Source organism: Scyliorhinus torazame, chromosome 12 (genome assembly GCF_047496885.1).
Source record: "Scyliorhinus torazame isolate Kashiwa2021f chromosome 12, sScyTor2.1, whole genome shotgun sequence".
NCBI classification, from domain to species: Eukaryota; Metazoa; Chordata; class Chondrichthyes; order Carcharhiniformes; family Scyliorhinidae; genus Scyliorhinus; species Scyliorhinus torazame.
In genome coordinates this window covers 2,554,312-2,574,069 of record NC_092718.1, presented here as the reverse complement: position 1 = coordinate 2,574,069, position 19,758 = coordinate 2,554,312, and the positions used below count along the sequence as shown (strand labels likewise).

The window sequence follows — 19,758 nt, the reverse complement described above, 5'->3', positions numbered from 1 at the left end:
GCTGGGGGTGATGATGATGCCCCCACCGGAGGGGGAGGCAGAGATAGTGGTGGCGATGGATGCAGTGAAGGCATTCGATAGGGTGGAGTGGGACTATCTGTGGGAGGTGCTGAAGAGATTTGGGTTCGGGGAGGGGTTCATTAGATGGGTTAGACTCTTGTACGGGGCCCCGGTGGCAAGTGTCGTTACAAACAGGCAAAGATCGGGATACTTTCGATTACATAGGGGTACAAGACAAGGGTGCCCCCTGTCCCCGTTACTATTCGCGTTGGCATTTGAACCATTGGCCATAGCGCTGAGGGACTCTAAGAAGTGGAGGGGGGTGCTTCGAGGGGGAGAGGAACATCGAGTGTCACTATATGCAGATGACTTACTGCTATATGTGGCGGACCCGGTAGAGGGGATGCCAGAGGTAATGCAGATACTCAGGGAGTTTGGAGAGTTCTCGGGATGCAAATTAAATATGGGAAAGAGTGAGCTTATTGTGATGCACCCCGGGGAACAGGGCAGGGGATAGATGCTTTGCCGCTGAGGAGAGTGGCAATGAACTTTCCATACCTGGGGATCCAGGAACTGGGGAACCCTACATAAACTTAACCTGACGCAATTGGTAGAGCAGATGGAGGAGGACTTTAAGAGGTGGGATATGGTGCCGCTGTCGCTGGTGGGCAGAGTGCAGGCAGTTAAAATGGTGGTCCTCCCGAGGTTTCTTTTTGTGTTTCAGTGCCTCCCCATACTGATTACAAAGGCCTTTTTCAAAAAAATAGACAGGAGTATTATGGGCTTTGTGTGGGCGGGAAAGACCCCGAGGGTAAAGAGGGGGTTCCTGCAGCGCAGTAGGGACAGAGGGGGATTGGCACTGCCGAGTCTGAGTGACTACTACTGGGCCGCCAATGTGTCGATGGTCTGTAAGTGGATGAGGGAAGAAGAAGGTGCGGCATGGAAAAAGTTGGAGATGGCTTCCTGTAAGGGAACGAGTCTGAAAGCGCTGGTGACGGCGCCGCTGCCGTTCTCCCCGAAAAGGTACACCACAAACCCAGTGGTCGTGGTGACCTTGAAGATCTGGGGGCAGTGGAGACGACACAGGGGAGTGACGGGTGCCTCGGTGTGGTCCCCGATAAGGAATAACCACAGGTTCGTCCCGGGGAGGATGGATGGGGGATTTCAATGTTGGCAGCGAGCAGGAATTAGGAAGCTGAAGGACCTGTTTGTAGACGGGACGTTTGCGAGTCTGGGAGCATTGGAAGAAAAATATAAGCTGCCACCAGGGAATGCTTTCCGATACATGCAAGTGAGGGCATTTGCGAGGCAACAGGTGAGGGAATTTCCGCAGCTCCTGACGCAAGGAATCCAGGATAGAGTGATTTCGGGGGCATGGGTTGGAGAAGGTAAAGTGTCCGAAATATACAGGGAGATGAGAGACGAGGGGGAGGCGATGGTAGAGGAGCTGAAGGGAAAATGGGAAGAGGAGCTGGGGGAAGAGATCAAGGAGGGGCTGTGGGCAGATGCCCTAAGTAGGATAAATTCCTCGTCCTCGTGTGCCAGGCTTAGCCTGATTCAATTTAAGGTTCTACACAGGGCGCATATGACGGGAGCAAGACTGAGCAGGTTTTTCGGGGTGGAGGATAGATGTGAAGGTGCTCAGTAAGCCCGGCGAACCACACTCACATGTTCTGGTCGTGTCCGACACTGCATGAGTTCTGGGAGGGTGTGGCAAGGGTGATTTCAAAGGTGGTGGGGGTCCAGGTCAAACCAGGCTGGGGGTTAGCTATATTTGGGGTTGCAGAAGAACCGGGAGTGCAGGAGGCGAAAGAGGCCGACGTCTTGGCCTTTGCGTCCCTGGTAGCCCGGCGAAGGATTCTACTTATGTGGAAGGAGGCGAAGCCCCCGGGCGTGGAGGCCTGGATAAACGACATGGCAGGGTTCATAAGACTGGAACGAATAAAATATGCGTTAAGAGGATTGGCTCAGGGGTTCACCAGGCGGTGGCAACCGCTCCTTGACTATCTCGCGGAACGATAATGGAAAAACAGAAAAGACAGCAGCAGCAACCCAGGGGGTGGGGGGGGGGGGGGGGAGGAGTGTTATTCCGTGTTTTTGTTTTTTGCCAGTTGTTGATATTTGCTTTTTTGGTTTATCTCTTTTTTCATTTGTTGTTAGTTTAATATATTATTTAAATAACGTTTAATGTATATTCCTTTATTAAAGTTGTAAAAAGGGAAAATCTCTGTTTGAAAAATTTCAATAAAATATATTTTTTTTTAAAAAGAAAGGCAAATGGAATGGTGGTGTTTATTGCAATGAGAATAGAATAGAAAAGTGAGGATGTTTTACTGCAGCTGTGCAGAGCATGGGTGAGACCACATCTGGAATACTGTGTACAGTTTTGTCTCTTTATTTGAAAAAGAATATAGCTACGTTACAAGCAGTTCAGATAAGGTTCATGTGACTCATTCCTGGGATTAGGGGTTTATGTTATGAAGAAAGCTTGAACAAGTTGGGCCTATTCCCATTGGAGTTTAGAAAAATTAAGAGGCAATCTTATTGAAAGAATTAAGATGGTATGGGGACATGAGGGTGGCGATCAGGAGGGTGTTTCCTTTCGTAGGGAGATTAGAACAAAGGGGCATAGTTTAAGAATAAGAGGTCTCCCTTTTAAGACTGATGGGAAGAATTGTTTTCTCTTGGCACCATGAGTAAGTGAAATTCCCTTTCAGGAAAGCAGTGATGACTGGGGGTTACAGGCAGGAAGTGGAATTGAGGCCACAATCAGATTAGACATGTTCGTATTGAATAGCGGAGCACTCAGAAGGGCCAAATGGCCTATTCATCCGAAGTCGTCGTGATCCTATGTTGTGTTTCTGTACATAAACATATCAATATACGTACTTAGAATGTAGTTGCCTTTATTGTCTTTAACTGGGAGATTAGTGTAAGAGTTTTAAAGTATTTTTAATCAATTAGATATGAGGAAGCTGAAGTGCGTAAAAAGCTTGAAGAAAATGAAAGGCTGCAGGAAGAGAAAAGAAAACAGGAAGAAGCCAAAAGCAAGGGTCGTGATAACAGCTTGAAAACAACAACCAAAAGTTCTTCAGATGTTAACATTAAGAAAAGAAACTTAAAGGTATTAACAAGTTGAATATTTTTTATCCTCCATTGGAGATTGCCTCAAATTACAGCAAGATTTTGTAGTATTCAGCATTAAATTCAGGGGTATGTCAGCACGTTGCACAACTAAAGGAGACGGGTTAATAACGAGGGTGAAGCAGACGGGTTAATAACGAGGGTGAAGCAGACGGGTTAATAACGAGGCTGAAGCAGACGGGTTAATAACGAGGCTGGAGCAGACGGGTTAATAACGAGGGTGAAGCAGACGGGTTAATAACGAGGGTGAAGCAGACGGGTTAATAACGAGGGTGAAGCAGACGGGTTAATAACGAGGCTGGAGCAGACGGGTTAATAACGAGGGTGAAGTAGACGGGTTAATAACGAGGCTGGAGCAGACGGGTTAATAACGAGGGTGAAGCAGACGGGTTAATAACGAGGGTGAAGCAGACGGGTTAATAACGAGGCTAAAGTAGACGGGTTAATAACGAGGGTGAAGCAGACGGGTTAATAACGAGGCTGGAGCAGACGGGTTAATAACGAGGGTGAAGCAGACGGGTTAATAACGAGGCTGGAGTAGACGGGTTAATAACGAGGCTGGAGCAGACGGGTTAATAACGAGGGTGAAGCAGACGGGTTAATAACGAGGCTGGAGTAGACGGGTTAATAACGAGGGTGAAGTAGACGGGTTAATAACTAGGTTGAAGTAGACGGGTTAATAACGAGGGTGAAGCAGACGGGTTAATAACGAGGGTGAAGCAGACGGGTTAATAACGAGGTTGAAGCAGACGGGTTAATAACGAGGCTGGAGCAGACGGGTTAATAACGAGGTTGAAGCAGACGGGTTAATAACGAGGGTGAAGCAGACGGGTTAATAACGAGGGTGAAGCAGACGGGTTAATAACGAGGGTGAAGCAGACGGGTTAATAACGAGGCTGGAGTAGACGGGTTAATAACGAGGCTAAAGTAGACTGGTTAATAACGAGGGTGAAGCAGACGGGTTAATAACTAGGTTGAAGCAGACGGGTTAATAACGAGGGTGAAGCAGACGGGTTAATAACGAGGCTAAAGTAGACTGGTTAATAACGAGGGTGAAGCAGACGGGTTAATAACTAGGTTGAAGCAGACGGGTTAATAACGAGGCTGGAGCAGACGGGTTAATAACGAGGCTGGAGCAGACGGGTTAATAGCGAGGCTGGAGCAGACGGGTTAATAACTAGGTTGAAGTAGACGGGTTAATAACAAGGGTGAAGCAGACGGGTTAATAACTAGGTTGAAGTAGACGGGTTAATAACGAGGGTGAAGCAGACGGGTTAATAACGAGGCTGGAGTAGACGGGTTAATAACGAGGCTGGAGTAGACGGGTTAATAACGAGGGTGAAGCAGACGGGTTAATAACTAGGTTGAAGTAGACGGGTTAATAACGAGGGTGAAGCAGACGGGTTAATAACGAGGCTGGAGTAGACTGGTTAATAACGAGGCTAAAGTAGACTGGTTAATAACGAGGGTGAAGCAGACGGGTTAATAACTAGGTTGAAGCAGACGGGTTAATAACGAGGGTGAAGCAGACGGGTTAATAACGAGGCTAAAGTAGACTGGTTAATAACGAGGGTGAAGCAGACGGGTTAATAACTAGGTTGAAGCAGACGGGTTAATAACGAGGCTGGAGCAGACGGGTTAATAACGAGGCTGGAGCAGACGGGTTAATAACGAGGCTGGAGCAGACGGGTTAATAACGAGGCTGGAGCAGACGGGTTAATAACTAGGTTGAAGTAGACGGGTTAATAACAAGGGTGAAGCAGACGGGTTAATAACTAGGTTGAAGTAGACGGGTTAATAACGAGGGTGAAGCAGACGGGTTAATAACGAGGTTGAAGCAGACGGGTTAATAACGAGGTTGAAGCAGACGGGTTAATAACGAGGGTGAAGCAGACGGGTTAATAACGAGGGTGAAGCAGACGGGTTAATAACGAGGTTGAAGCAGACGGGTTAATAACGAGGGTGAAGCAGACGGGTTAATAACGAGGTTGAAGCAGACGGGTTAATAACGAGGCTGGAGTAGACGGGTTAATAACGAGGGTGAAGCAGACGGGTTAATAACGAGGGTGAAGCAGACGGGTTAATAACGAGGTTGAAGCAGACGGGTTAATAACGAGGTTGAAGCAGACGGGTTAATAACGAGGGTGAAGCGGACGGGTTAATAACGAGGGTGAAGCGGACGGGTTAATAACGAGGTTGAAGCAGACGGGTTAATAACGAGGTTGAAGCAGACGGGTTAATAATGAGGGTGAAGCAGACGGGTTAATAATGAGGGTGAAGCAGACGGGTTAATAATGAGGGTGAAGCGGACGGGTTAATAACGAGGTTGAAGCGGACGGGTTAATAATAAGATCTTGGGTTTGGATCCTTAACTTAAGAGGGATTTGCAATCAGTATCCAACTTAGTGCTGCTGAAGAGGCAAATCAGATCAAAACATGGCCCGTGATGCAATGCTCTGTTTTAATGTTGATGGAAAGAATAGAAGGAGGTTTAAACATTCTAAGTGAAGTTTTTGTTTGATTTTTAGGAGGACTGTGAGTTAAACAACATCAAAGAAACAAATGCAGAGTGTAATGGTGAGATTTTTGTCAATACTTCATGTCACTCCACTTATCAAAAGCCAAATTCAATCCTCAACTGAAATTAAACTGCGAATGCCAATTATTTACATGGAACTGGAGGGGGAAAACAATTTGAATAGGCTGTCATCAAGGGCCATGCTGCACATTTCCAAATACCTGGATCTACAGCAATAGCAGCAGCCTGGGTGTTGTCCCCTGATCCTCACAACCCAGATATAAAACAGACAATTTCCTGTGTCAAAGATTTGTAAAACTCTCAATGAATCATCGAATAGTTCGAGCACAGGAGGGGACCATTCAGCCTGACGTCTGCATGCTAGCTTTGTGCACGACCAACACAAATAGTCCCACTCCTCCATAATTTACCCATCAACCTTCAATTTCTTTTCCCTTCACATAATTATTCAATGCCATTTTGAAAGCCAGGATTTAAATTTCTCTCCTTTTACAGGATATAGGCATCACTGTCAAAACCAGCATTTATTGCCCACCTCTAATTGCCCTTGACAAGGTGGTGGTGAGCTATTGCCTTTAACCACTATGGTCATGTGGTGTACGGACACTCACTGTGCTGTTAGGGAGGGAGTTCCAGGATTTTGACCCAGCGACTGAAGGAATGGCGATATATTTCCAGGTCAGGGTGGTGAGTGGCTTGGAGGGCAACTTGCGGGTAGTGGTGTTCCTATGTGTCGGCTGCCCTTGTCCTAGCTGGTAGCAGTTGTGGATTTATGTGCTTCAAAGCCTTGGTGAGTTGCTGCAGTGTCTTTTATATGGTACACATTGCAGCTACTGTCCATTGGTAGTGGGGGAGTGAAAGTTTAAATTGGTGAGGTTCCAGTCAAGTAGGCTGCAGTGTCCCAGATGGTGTTGAGCTTCTTGAGTGTTTTCGGAAGGCAACACATCCCAGAAAATGGAGAATATTTCATCAAATTTCAGGCTTGTGCTTTAAGACCATAAGACATGGGAGCAGAATTAGGCCACTCGGCCCATCGAATCTGCTTCGTCATTCAATCATGGCTGATGTGTTTCTCATCCCCATTCTCCTCCCTTCTCCCCATAACCCCTGATACCCTTATTAATCAAGAACCTATCTATGTCTTAAAGACACTCAGTGATTTGGCCCCCACAGCCTTCTGTGGCCAAGAGTTCCACAGATTCACTACCCTCTGGCTGAAGAAATTCCTCCTCATCTGTGTTTTAAAGGATCGTCCCTTCAGCTTGAGGCTGTGCCCTCGGGTTCTAGTTTTTCCTACAAGTGGAAATATCCTCTCCACGTCCACTCTATCCAGGCCTCGCAGTATCCTGTAAATTTCAATAAGATCCCCCCTCATCCTTCTAAGCTCCAACGAGTACAGACCCAGAGTCCTCAACCGTTCCTCATACGACAAGCTCTTCATTCCAGGGATCATTATTGTGAACCACCTCTGGACCCTTTCCAAGGCCAGCACATCCTTCCTTAGATACAGAGCCCAAAACTGTTCCCAATACTCCAAATGGGGTCTGACCAGCGCCTTATACAGCCTCAGGAATAATCGCTGCTCTTGTATTCTAATCCTCTCGACATGAATGCTAACATTGCATTTGCCTTCCTAACTACCAACTGAACCTACACGTTAATCTTAAGAGAATTTTGAACCAGGACTCTTAAGTCCCTTTGTGCTTGTAGATGGGCAGCTTCCGCACTGTAACTAATCACTATTTGTTGATGCACCATTATCAATGTACTCTGTCGATTATTCTTTTGTCTACTGTGTACATTCCCTTGGCCGCAGAAAAATACTTTTCACTGTAACGGTACATGTCACAATAAAAATCAATCAGTCACATTTTGTGGAGTCAGGGGTGAGTTAATTGCCTCAGTATTCCTAGCCTGTGACCTCTTGTCGTCACATTATTTATATGGGTGATTCAGTTCAATGTCTGCTCAATGGTAACCCCCCCAGGATGTCATTAGTGGGGGATTCAGTGATGGTAACGCCATTGAGTATTAACGAGCAATAGTATAGATTCTCTCTTGTTTATGATGGTAATTGCCTGGCATTCAATTGGTGCACACGTTGCTTGCCACCTGTCACCCCAAGCCTGATCCTACTATGTGCTGCATAAAAAGTTGCTAATGGTTCTTTATATCAGAGCCCTCTGCATTGTAGCCCTTCCGACAATGTGAATAGTTTTTCTATCCAATCTGGACTGGACCCCTCATGATTTTGAAAATTTTGATTGAATGTCTTCTCAGGGGAACAACTCTAGCTTCTACAATTGTAGATTGTAATTTAAGTTCCTCATCTCTTGAACTAGTCCCACAAATCTTTTGTGTGCCCTCTCTAAATCCATCACATTTTTCCAAAATACAGTGCCCAGAATTAGACACACTTTCACTTCAGGCCGAACCAACTTCCTTGGCTGTTTGATGTATGCCTGTCCCTATAAAACAGCCCAAGATCCCTTGTGTCTTTTTTAATCATTTTCTCAACCTGCTCTGCCAAGTTCAACAATTTCTGCAGAGTTCCAGGTCTCTGTGCCTTTTGTGTGGCACAATTCACGAGGCCTATGCTGCTCTTGCTCATGTATGTGCTTTGTTTGGCCCTTGTTCTACACTGTAGCCAATCACTATTTGTTGATGTACTATTTGTCAATGTACTCTGTCGATTATTCTTTTTTTATCTACTATGTACGTACTGTGTACGTTCCCTTGGCTGCAGAAAAATACTTTCCACTGTACTTTGGGATATGTGACAAAAAATATAAATCAATGTGGTTAGCACTGCTGTCTCAGGGCACTGAGGACCTGGGTTCAATCCTGGCCCCAGGTCATTGTCCGTGTGGAGTTTGTGTAAAGTCCCCGAGATGTGCATGGTAGGTGGATTGGCCACGCTAAATTGCCCCTTAATTGGGGGAAAAAAAGAATTAGGTACTCTAAAAAAATTTTTTTTTAAATTGTGCCTTTTATTGCATGTTGCCTCTCTACCAAAGTACAGTACATCACTTTGCTTAAAGAAATTTAATTTGTTCGTTATTCACCCATTCCACCAGCCCATCTATGCCCTTTTCAAGTTCACTACTGTCCTCCCCAGTTCACAATACTTCCATTTTAAAATTGTGCACTGCACACCCAAGTCTAGGTCATCAATATCGATCAGTGAAACCACTGGTCCTTTTGGCTTCTGTATTTAACCACAAATTAAAAGTGAGTTTTACAGATCACTCTTCTCTCCACTCACCACCAACTCTCACTTATAACTTTTGTTTGACTAAACTGTTGGTTGCTTTATTTATATCATTATATTTCCAATTTGAAAAACAGATTTGCCTCAGAGAACAATCACTGCAGAAAAATTGTTTGCGATGTTACAAGATGAAAACACTGAAGTGATCATTATGGATGCCCGAAGCAATAAGGATTACCAGGAATCCCACATACACGTGTCCAGATCATGCTGTATAAGTGTGCCAGAGGAAGCTGTCAGTCCAGGGTAGGAAATTAAGTACAAAGTTTGAAATAATATTGATAACGACTATTAAAGTTTTGCAAGAACATTTAAGGTTTTTTTATTCCTTCATGGGATGTGGGCATTGCTGACTAGGCCAGCATTTATTATCCATCCCTAATTGCCCTCGAGAAAGGGGTTACTGGGTTACAGGGATAAGGTAGAGGTGTGGGCTTGGGTAGGGTGCTCTTTCCAAGGGCCGGTGCAGACTCGATGGGCCGAATGTCCTCCTTCTGCACGGTAAATTCTATGAATCTGTGAACCGCTGCAGTCTGTGTGGCGTAGGTACTTCCACTGTGCTGTGGTGGAACATTTCCAGGTTTTTGACCCAGCAACAGTGAAGGAAGGATATATTTCCAAGTTCGGTCTACCAACCTTGTCCTTTTAGATGGTAGAGTTTGTGGGTTTGTACGGTGCTGAATAAAGAGCCTTTGTGAGTTCCTGCAGTGAATCTTGTAGATGGCACACATTGTTGCCTGTTTGTTGGTGGTGGAGCGATTGCATGTTTGTGGATGGGGTCAAGTGTGGCTGCTTTGTCCTGGATGGTGTTGAGCATCCTGAGTGTTGTTGGAGCTGCACTCATCCAGGCAAATGGAGAGTACCCCACTCACCACAGGATTCCATGCCTCTGACCTGCTCCTTGTAACCACAATAGTTTTATGGCTAGTCCAGTTCAGTTTCTGATCAATGATAACCACCAGAATGTTGATCGTGGGGGATTCAATGAAGAATGCAGGAGGGCACATTAGGAGCAACACCAGGCACAACACTGAGGTGTCAGCCTGGTGAAGCGACAGCACAGCGTGCCAAACATCATAAGCAGCAATTAATAGACAAAGCCAAGCGATTCCACAACCAATGCATCAGATCTAAGCTCTGCAGTCCTGCCACATTCAGCCGTGAATGGTGGTGGACAATTAAACAACTCACTGGAGGAGGAGACTCCACAAATATCCCCATCCTCAATGATGGAGGAGCCCAGCACATCTGTGCAAAAGACAAGGCTGAGGCATTCGCAAGAATCTTCAGCTAGAAGTGCCGAGTGGATGATCCATCTCGGTCTCCTCCGGAGGTCACAGATGTCAGTCTTCAGCCAATACAATTCACTCCACATGATTCCAATAAACGGCTGAAACCACTGGATACTACAAACGCTATGGGCCCTGACAATGTTCCAGCAATAGTACTAAAGACATGTGCTCCAGAACGTGCCGCACCCCTAGCCAAGCTGTTCCCATACAGCTACAACACTGGCATCTACCCGGCAATGTGGAAAATTGCCCAGGTTTGTCTTGTACACGAAACGGGCCAAATCCAACCCAGCCAATTACCGCCCGATCCGCCTACTCCGTCATCAGCAAAGTGATGGACGGAGTCATCAACAGTGCAATCAAGTGGCACTTACTCAGCAATAACCTCAGTTTGGGTTCTGCCAGGGTCACTCGGCTCATGACCACATTACATAATAATCTTTATTAGTGTCACAAGTAGGCTTAACACGGCAATGAAGTTACTGTGAAAATGCCCCAGTTGCCACACTCCGGCACCTGTTCGGGTACACTGTGGGAGAATTCAGAATGTCCAATTCACCTAACAGCACGTTTCATTGCAAGAGTTCCTCAGGGTAGTGCCCTAGGCCCAACCATCTTCAGATGCTTAATCAATGGCCTCCCTTCTATCATAAGGCCAGAAGAGGGGATGTTTTTTAAAGTAAATTTAGAGTATCCAATTCTTTTTTTTTTTCGAATTGAGTGGCAATTATCATAGAATCTACAGTGCAGAAGGAGGCCATTCGGCCCATCGAGTCTGCACCCCACCTAAGCCCACACCTCTGTAACCCAGTAACCCCACCCAATTTTTGGGGCACTTAAGGGCAATTTAGTATGGCCAATCCACCTAACCTGCACGTCTTTGGACTGTGGGAGGAAACCGGAGCACCCGGAGGAAACCCACGCACACACTGGGAGAACGTACAGACTCCGCACAGACGGTGACCCGGGGCGGGGATTGAACCGGGGTTCTTAGTGCCGTGAGGCAGCAGTACTAACCACCGTGCTGCCCAGAAGTGGGGCTGTTTGCAGATGACTGCACAATGTTCAGCACCATTTGCGGTTCATGTTCAAATTCAGCAAGACCTGGACAATATCCAGGCTTGAGCTGACATATAACATTTGCTCCTCACTTTATATTTAGGTATGTCTGATGCTGCGCCTGGCATACCCTCCTGCACGCTTCATGGTTGATCCCCTGGCTTTATGGGAATGATAGAGTGGGGGATGTGGCAGTCCATGAGTTTACAGATTGTGGTTAAGTACGATCGATTCTGCTGCTGTTCATGGCCAACAGTGCCTCAAGGATGCCCAATCTTGAGTTGCTAGATCTTTTCTAAGTCTCTCCCATTTGGCATGGTATCAACACGATGGAGTGTATCCTCAATGTGAAGATGGGACTTTGGGCGGTGGTCACCCCTACCGATACTGTTGTGGACATGTGCATCGGTGGCAGGCAGGTTAGTGAGGATGTGGTCAAGTATGTTTTTCCTTTTCTGTTCTCTCATCACTGGTCTGATTAGTAAGTTTGTGGACGACACAAAGGTTGGTGGAATTGCGGAAAGCAATGAGGACTGTCCGAGGATGCAGCAGGATTTAGATCGTTTGGAGACTTGGGCAGAGAGATGGCAGATGGAGTTTAATCGGGACAAATGTGAGATAATGCATTTTGGAAGGTCTAATACAGGTAGGGAATATACAGTGAATGGTAGAACCCTCAAGAGTATTGACAGTCAGAGAGAACTAGGAGTACAGGTCCACAGGTCACTGAAAGGGGCAACACAGGTGGAGAAGGTAGTCAAGAAGGCATACGGCATGCTTGCCTTCATTGGCCGGGGCATTGAGTATACAAATTGGCAAGTCATGTTGCAGCTGTATAGAACCTTAGTTAGGCCACACATGGGGTATAGTGTTCAATTCTGGTCGCCACACTACCAGAAGGATGTGGAGGCTTTAGAGAGTGTACAGAAGAGATTTACCAGGATGTTGCCTGGTATGGAGGGCATTAGCTATGAGGAGAGGCTGAATAAACTTGGTTTGTTCTCACTAGAACGAAGGAGGTTGAGGGGCGACCTGATAAAGGTCTACAAAATTATGAGGGGCATAGACAGAGTGGATAGTCAGAGGCTTTTTCCCAGGGTAGAGGGGTCAATTACTAGGGGGCATAGGTTTAAGGTGAGAGGGGCAAGGTTTAGAGTAGATGTACGAGGCAAGTTTTTTACGCAGAGGGTAGTGGGTGCCTGGAACTTGCTACCGGAGGAGGTGGTGGAAGCAGGGACGATAGTGACATTTAAGGGGCATCTTGACAAATACATGAATAGGATGGGAATAGAGGGATACGGACCAAGGAAGTGTAGAAAATTTTAGTTTAGACGGGCAGCATGTTCGACGCAGGCTTGGAGGGCTGAAGGGCCTGTTCCTGTGCTTTTCTTTGTTATCACATGCTGTCGACCCTGTCTCGTGGCTGTACCCTTTCGGACTCGGCCACGTCTGCAGTGGTGCTGTGAGCTACTCATGGCGATGGGCATTAAAATTCCCCCACCCAAACCTGATGCCATGAGACTTCATGGGGCCCAGAGTCGTCGTTGAGGATTCCCAGGGAAACTCCCTTCCGACTCTATTCCACTGGTCACCATCTCTGTTGGGTCTGTCCTGCCAGTGAGACAGGACATAGCCAGGAATGATGTTCATGTCTGGCACATTGTCATACTCATTGAATCGTGACTTAACAGATAATGTTAATTTGTATCAAAGTGTACTGCTCGGAGATAGGAACTAAATAACTTTAAAACTGTTTTCTGCAGCATCACCGTTAACCAGATAGAGTTGAAACTTCCAGAGGAGTCAAAAGACATGTGGCAGAAGCGTCAGTTTGTGGATTACATTGTTTTGTTGGATTGGTTCAGCTCCATCGACACGGTGAAAAGGGGAACCGTTCTTGACAGCCTCAAGGATGCACTTTATAAGGTTTAGAAATCTTTTTCTCAAATATTCTGTTGCACCTCTTCCTGTGCGTGCGTCGTAACTATCCCTTCCAGTTCCCTACAGAGAATTGACGTTCTATATTGTCTGCCTCCCCATAATGCTGCAGTGCTGTAACCATGCCACCCACATGTGACATTCTTCAGGTGCCACATGGGGATGCAGTGAACCATGGCCACGGGCTTCTCTGATTTCTGTGTTCTCATTTGATTGAAGTAAAAATCATGATGGGTCACAATTTTCTAACAGTTGATGCAATGTTTTGTGATGAGAGGGAAAGTGCAAGCTCACTTGCTGGAAGGCCACTGAATATTCAACTTATAAATTTTAATTTTTCAGTGGGATAGCCAGATAATTCTTCGGAATGAACCGCTGGTACTGGAAGGTGGCTACGACAGCTGGCTTCTGTGCTACCCAATGTATACCACTAATGCCAAAGTGACTGTTCCAAAGGAAGAAACCCATGGATCTGTCCATGTGTCCTGTAAGTACAGCTTCCTGAATGTGTGAGGGTCTGCTCTTTCTAAACCTTACCCCCCACGAGTATATCTTTTCGGATGGAGATGTAAAACATTCACAAGTGCAGTGTGAGATGGTCCATTACAAACATGTGGTGCATGGTTGGTAAAGTTTGAAAAGAGAAATACCTGGAATGGAGATGGAGGAAACACAGGCTAAGAACAGCTGAAAATAATTCCTTTAAATTGTTTCAATTTAGGCATTTAGCCTTTACAGGAAGAAAGTGTTGGGGGGGGGGGGGGGGTGATAGGTAGCACCGAGAGTGAGAGTACCAGTATGCAGTCAGATGCAATGGGCATGTATGCTTTTATGCCCAATCATGTGACACTGGAATCACTATTCAACCATGAAAATTACAGCCTAACCTTGCTGGGTCAGGGGGACGGGTGTCACTGGATATTGATCAGAAGATTTGGTCAGTGGCCAGAGAGACTAACCAATTATCATTGCTGCTGCAGCTGACATCACTCACTGAGCATTATGGGAATCAAACGTGTGGCCTCTGACCGCGAGTTTGGTGAAGCTCCACAGGTGATCTTCACAAATGAAGGGGTCCAGAAAAATTTTAATCCACTTTTGATGGGTGGGTTGTCCGATGTCGAGAGGTTGAGTAAATTGGGCTATTTTCCCTGGTGTTGAGAATAATGAGATGCCGTGGCATTGAAACCTACAAAGTTCTGAGGGTCCAAAGATGTGCGGGTTAGGTGAATTGGCCAATGATAAATTGCCCTTAATGTCCAAATTGCCCTTGGTGTTGGGTGGAGGTGTTGAGTTTGGGTATGGTGCTCTTTCCAAGAGCCGGTGCAGACTCAAAGGGCCGAATGGCCTCCTTCTGCACTGTAAATTCAATGATAATCTATGATTAATCTAGGACAAAGGTTCGGCACAACATCGTGGGCCGAAGGGCCTGTTCTGTGCTGTATTTTCTATGTTCTATGTTCTATGTTTAATCGGGTGGGACAGTGAGAGATAGTTTCCACCTGTTGGGGAGACTAAGGTCTCGGGATAGGGGGCCAATCATTTGGGAGAAATTTCTTCATCAAAGAGTTGTGAATCTTTGGAAACCTCTACCCCAGAGAAGGGTGGATGCTCTCATTGGCTGCGATCGACAAGCTTGGATCCTGCACTGATTTAAGGGGCATGGGAACAGTGGGGAAAAGTTGAAGCCCAAGTTCAGCCATGATACTGAAGGGCGGAGCAGGCTCGATAGGACATTGTGTCTTCTTCAATGCCAGGAGCATCCGGAATAAGGTGGGTGAACTTGCGGCATGGGTTGGTACCTGGGACTTTGACGTTGTGGCCATTTCGGAGACATGGATAGAGCAGGGACAGGAATGATTGTTGCAGGTGCCGGGATTTAGATATTTCAGTAAGCTCAGGGAAGGTGGTAAAAGAGGGGGCGGGGTGGCATTGTTAGTCAAGGACAGTATTACGGTGGCAGAAAGGACGTTTGATGAGGTAGTATGGATTGAGGTTAGAAACAGGAAAGGAGAGGTCACCCTGTTAGGGGTTTTCTATAGGCCTCCGGAAAGTTCCAGAGATGTAGAGGAGAGGATTGCAAAGATGATTCTGGATAGGAGCGAAAGCAACAGGGTAGTTGTTATGGGGGACTTTAACTTTCCAAATATTGACTGGAAACGCTGTAGTTCGAGTACTTTAGATGGGTCCGTTTTTGTCCAATGTGTGCAGGAGGGTTTCCTGACACAGTATGTAGATAGGCCAACGAGAGGCGAGGCCATATTGGATTTGGTACTGGGTAATGAACCAGGACAGGTGTTAGATTTGGAGGTAGGTGAGCACTTTGGTGATAGTGACCACAATTCGATTACGTTTACTTTAGTGATGGAAGGGGATAGGTATATACCGCAGGGCAAGAGTTATATCTGGGGGAAAGGCAATTATGATGCGATGAGACAAGACTTGGGATACATTGGATGGAGAGGAAAACTGCAGGGGATGGGCATAATGGAAATGTGGAGCTTGTTCAAGGAACAGCTACTGCGTGTCCTTGATAAGTATGTACCTGTCAGGCAGGGAGGAAGTGGTCGAGTGAGGGAACCGTGGTTTACTAAAGCAGTCGAAGCACTTGTTGGAAGAAGGAGACTAATGTAAAGATGAGACATGAAGGTTCAGTTAGGGCGCTCAAGAATTACAAGTTAGCTAGGAAGGGACATGAGACCTAAAGAGAGAGCTAAGAAGAGCCAGGAGGGGACACGAGAAGTCTTTGGCAGGTAGGATCAAGGATAACCCTAAAGCTTTCTATAGATATGTCCGGAATAAAAGAATGACTAGGGTAAGAGTAGGGCCAATCAAGGACAGTAGTGGGAAGTTGTGCTTGGAGTCCGAGGAGATAGGAGAGGTGCTAAATGAATATTTTTCGTCAGTATTCACACAGGAAAAAGACAAAGTTGTTGAGGAGAATACTGAGAGTCAGGCTACTAGACTAGAAGGGCTTGAGGTTCATAAGGAGGAGGTGTTAGCAATTCTGGAAAGTGTGAAAATAGATGTCACCTGGGCCGGATGGGATTTATCCTAGGATTCTCTGGGAAGCTAGGGAGGAGATTGCTGAGCCTTTGGCCTTGATCTTTAAGTCATCTTTGTCTACAGGAATAGTGCCAGAAGACTGGAGGATAGCAAATGTTGTCCCCTTGTTCAAGAAGGGGAGTAGAGACAACCCCGGTAACTATAGACCAGTGAGCCTTTCTTCTGTTGTGGGAAAAATCTTGGAAAGGTTTATAAGAGATAGGATGTATAATCATCTGGAAAGGAATAATTTGATTAGAGATAGTCAACACAGTTTTGTGAAGGGTAGGTTGTGCCTCACAAACCTTATAGAGTTCTTTGAGAAGGTGACCAAACAGGTGGATGAGGGTGAAGCAGTTGATGTGGTGTATATGGATTTCAGTAAAGCGTTTGATCAGGCTCCCCATGGTAGGCTACTGCAGAAAATACGGAAGCATGGGATTCAGGGTGATTTGGCAGTTTGGATCAGAAATTGGCGAGCTGGAAGAAGACAAAGGGTGGTGGTTGATGGGAAGTGTTCAGACTGGAGTCCAGTTACTAGTGGTGTACCACAAGGATCTGTTTTGGGGCCACTGCTGTTTGTCATTTTTATAAATGACCTGGAGGAGGGCGTAGAAGGATGGGTGAGTAAATTTGCAGATGGCACTAAAGTCGGTGGAGTTGTGGACAGTGCGGAAGGATGTTACAAGTTACAGAGGGACATAGATAAGCTGCAGCGCTGGGCTGAGAGGTGGCAAATGGAGTTTAATGCAGAAAAGTGTGAGGTGATTCATTTTGGAAGGAATAACAGGAAGACTGAGTACTGGGCTAATGGTAAGATTCTTGGCAGTGTGGATGAGCAGAGAGATCTCGGTGTCCATGTACATAGATCCCTGAAAGTTGCCACCCAGGTTGAGAGGGTTGTTAAGAAGGCGTACGGTGTGTTAGCTTTTATTGGTAGAGGGATTGAGTTTAGGAGCCATGAGGTCATGTTGCAGCTGTACAACACTCTGGTGCGGCCACATTTGGAGTATTGCGTGCAATTCTGGTCGCCGCATTATAGGAAGGATGTGGAAGCATTGGAAAGGGTGCAGAGGAGATTTACCAGAATGTTGCCTGGTATGGAGGGAAGATCTTATGAGGAAAGGCTGAGGGACTGGACGCTGTTTTCGTTAGAGAGAAGAAGGTTAAGAGGAGACTTAATTGAGGCATACAAGATGATCAGAGGATTGGATAGGGTGGACAGTGAGAGCCTTTTTCCTCGGATGGTGATGTCTAGCAGGAGGGGACATAGCTTTAAATTGAGAGGAGAAAGATATAAGACAGATGTCAGAGGTAGGTTCTTTACTCAGAGAATAGTACGGGCGTGGAATGCCCTGCCTGCAACAGTAGTGGACTCGCCTACACTAAGGACATTCAAATGGTCATTGGATAGACATATGGACAATAAGGGAATAGTGTAGATGGGCTTTAGAGTGGTTTCACAGGTCGGCGCAACATCGAGGGCCGAAGGGCCTGTACTGCGCTGTAATGTTCTATGACATATGGTCTGTGTTCTGCTTGTGCTCCTCTTGCTTGTGTTCTGGAATATAGTACTGTATTCATTCCACGGCCACTGTATTCATTCATTTTTTTAATGACAGTGAATTTCAGTTACCCAACCTTGGAGGAATCTTCCCCACCCTCCGAAGATGTTGATGAAAAGAAGGCTTTCCAAGAATTGGAGAGTTTTAATGAACATGTATCTGAGCTGGAAGAGATACCAAAGAAAGTCAGCATAAAATCTGTACATGTGCCTAATGGTATCCTTGGTCCTGGGGTTCCGAACAGTGGGAAACCTATTGCAGTAAAAACCATTCCGCAGGTATGTGTATTGTCATGTTAGTGCAAAGTATGCACTGTGCTCCGTATTCCTGCTTCTGTTGCTCTGCTTGCAGTGACATTCCTCACTCTCCCTTGTTAATGCCTGTGCAGCTGGTTTTGGTGAAATCAGTGGACTGATGGAAACAGAAAGCTGGCCAAGCTCTCATCTTTAACGTTCAATCAACCCATTTATGTCAGGTTTGCCAAAAAAATTAACATTGGCTGATGTGAATGCTAGTGTTTTATCTGTCTGGGAACAGAGCTCTGCAGTGGTGAGCACCATTGGTGAGAGGGGATGTGGGAAGGGAAACTGGAGGGGGTGGGGATGTGCGACGAGGTGTGCTGCCTGATCCAAAGGTTGCTCAGGCAGGCACAAGGATCAGAAGGTAGGTGTGAAAGGACTCACCTGCTGAATCTGAGCACTCGCCTTGCTGAAGTTGCCGGGTAGAAACTCCGCAGGGCGCAGATTGCAGGGCGCCCCCCCCCCCCCCCCCCCCCCAAAAGCTGGCTATGACCCTGAACCTCACAATCTCCATGATCAACTTACTCTGCAGGTCAATTTTAACCAAGCATTTGAAGCAACGCTTTTGCTACAAGTAGGGTTTGAAGACGGTCAGTGTCTGAGGGAAGATATCTATTTTCTTGGGATACAAAATCAGCGATTTTCCTTGATCCTCCCCAGTTACAGCATTTGTTGCCCATCCCTAATTGCCCTCCAATGATAATGGCTTGTTGAGCCATTTCACAGTCAAACCAGGTAAGATTTCCTTCCCTAAAGGACATTAGTGAGCAAAATTGACAATGATTTCATGGTTATGTTTAATTCCAGATTTTTATTGAATTCAAATTCCACCATCTGCTTTCGCAGGATTCGAACCTTGGGTCTCTGTTTGATTAGACCGGTGACGATATCACTGCCTCCCCTTGTGGGAACCCCAATATAACCAGATATGCAGGCGTGTTGTCCTAGAATGAAACAATTACTTCTGGCCTTCACATGTCACATCTAAAAACTGTCATCAGCTCTTGAAGGAAAAGCAAATGACGATCTTTTTGTTAATGCCTTTAACTGGTTTAGCAGTTAGCTGGCTTTTGTTAATGTCTAGAACTCAAAATGGAGATCAGAAAGGAAGACCCCATGTTGGCACGTGGGATGTTCTTCTTGCTGACATCTTTTTGCAAATGTTTTACTCCATTCATGGACAGTGGGTGTCTCTGGAAACACCAGCATTTATTGCCCATCTCTCATTACTCTTGAGAAGGTGGTGGTGAGCTGCAGTTGATCCAATGTATGTACACCCACAAAGCTATCGGGAAGGGGTATCCAGGTTTTGTGGGTGGCGTGACAGCACAGTGGTTAGCACTGTTGCTTCACAGCGCCAGGGACCCAGGTTCGATTCCCGGCTTGGGTCATTGTCTGTGCGGAGTCTGCACGTTCTCCCTGTGTCTGCGTGGGTTTCCTCCGGGTGCTCCGGTTTCTTCCCACAATCCTGAAAGACGTGCTTGTTGGGTGAATTGGACATTCTGAATTCTTGTTCAGTGTACCCAAACAGGTACCGGAATGTGGTGTGTAGGGTCTTTTCACAGTAATTTCATTGCAGTGTTAATGTAAGCCTACTTGTGACAAT

General features: G+C 46.2%; 1 protein-coding gene across 2 annotated transcripts in view; it reads left to right on the top strand.

Annotated features, from left to right (window-relative positions):
- The window catches only part of usp8 (ubiquitin specific peptidase 8), a 63,068-nt gene that overhangs the window by 21,668 nt on the left and 21,642 nt on the right, over positions 1 to 19,758 (top strand). For both annotated transcript variants that reach the window (XM_072470275.1, XM_072470276.1), the window contains exons 5-10: positions 2,965 to 3,124; positions 5,673 to 5,721; positions 9,032 to 9,200; positions 13,069 to 13,231; positions 13,586 to 13,730; positions 17,911 to 18,131. In XM_072470275.1, the coding sequence (XP_072326376.1) occupies positions 2,965 to 3,124; positions 5,673 to 5,721; positions 9,032 to 9,200; positions 13,069 to 13,231; positions 13,586 to 13,730; positions 17,911 to 18,131 (907 nt within the window). The remainder of the gene's footprint in view (positions 1 to 2,964; positions 3,125 to 5,672; positions 5,722 to 9,031; positions 9,201 to 13,068; positions 13,232 to 13,585; positions 13,731 to 17,910; positions 18,132 to 19,758) is intronic.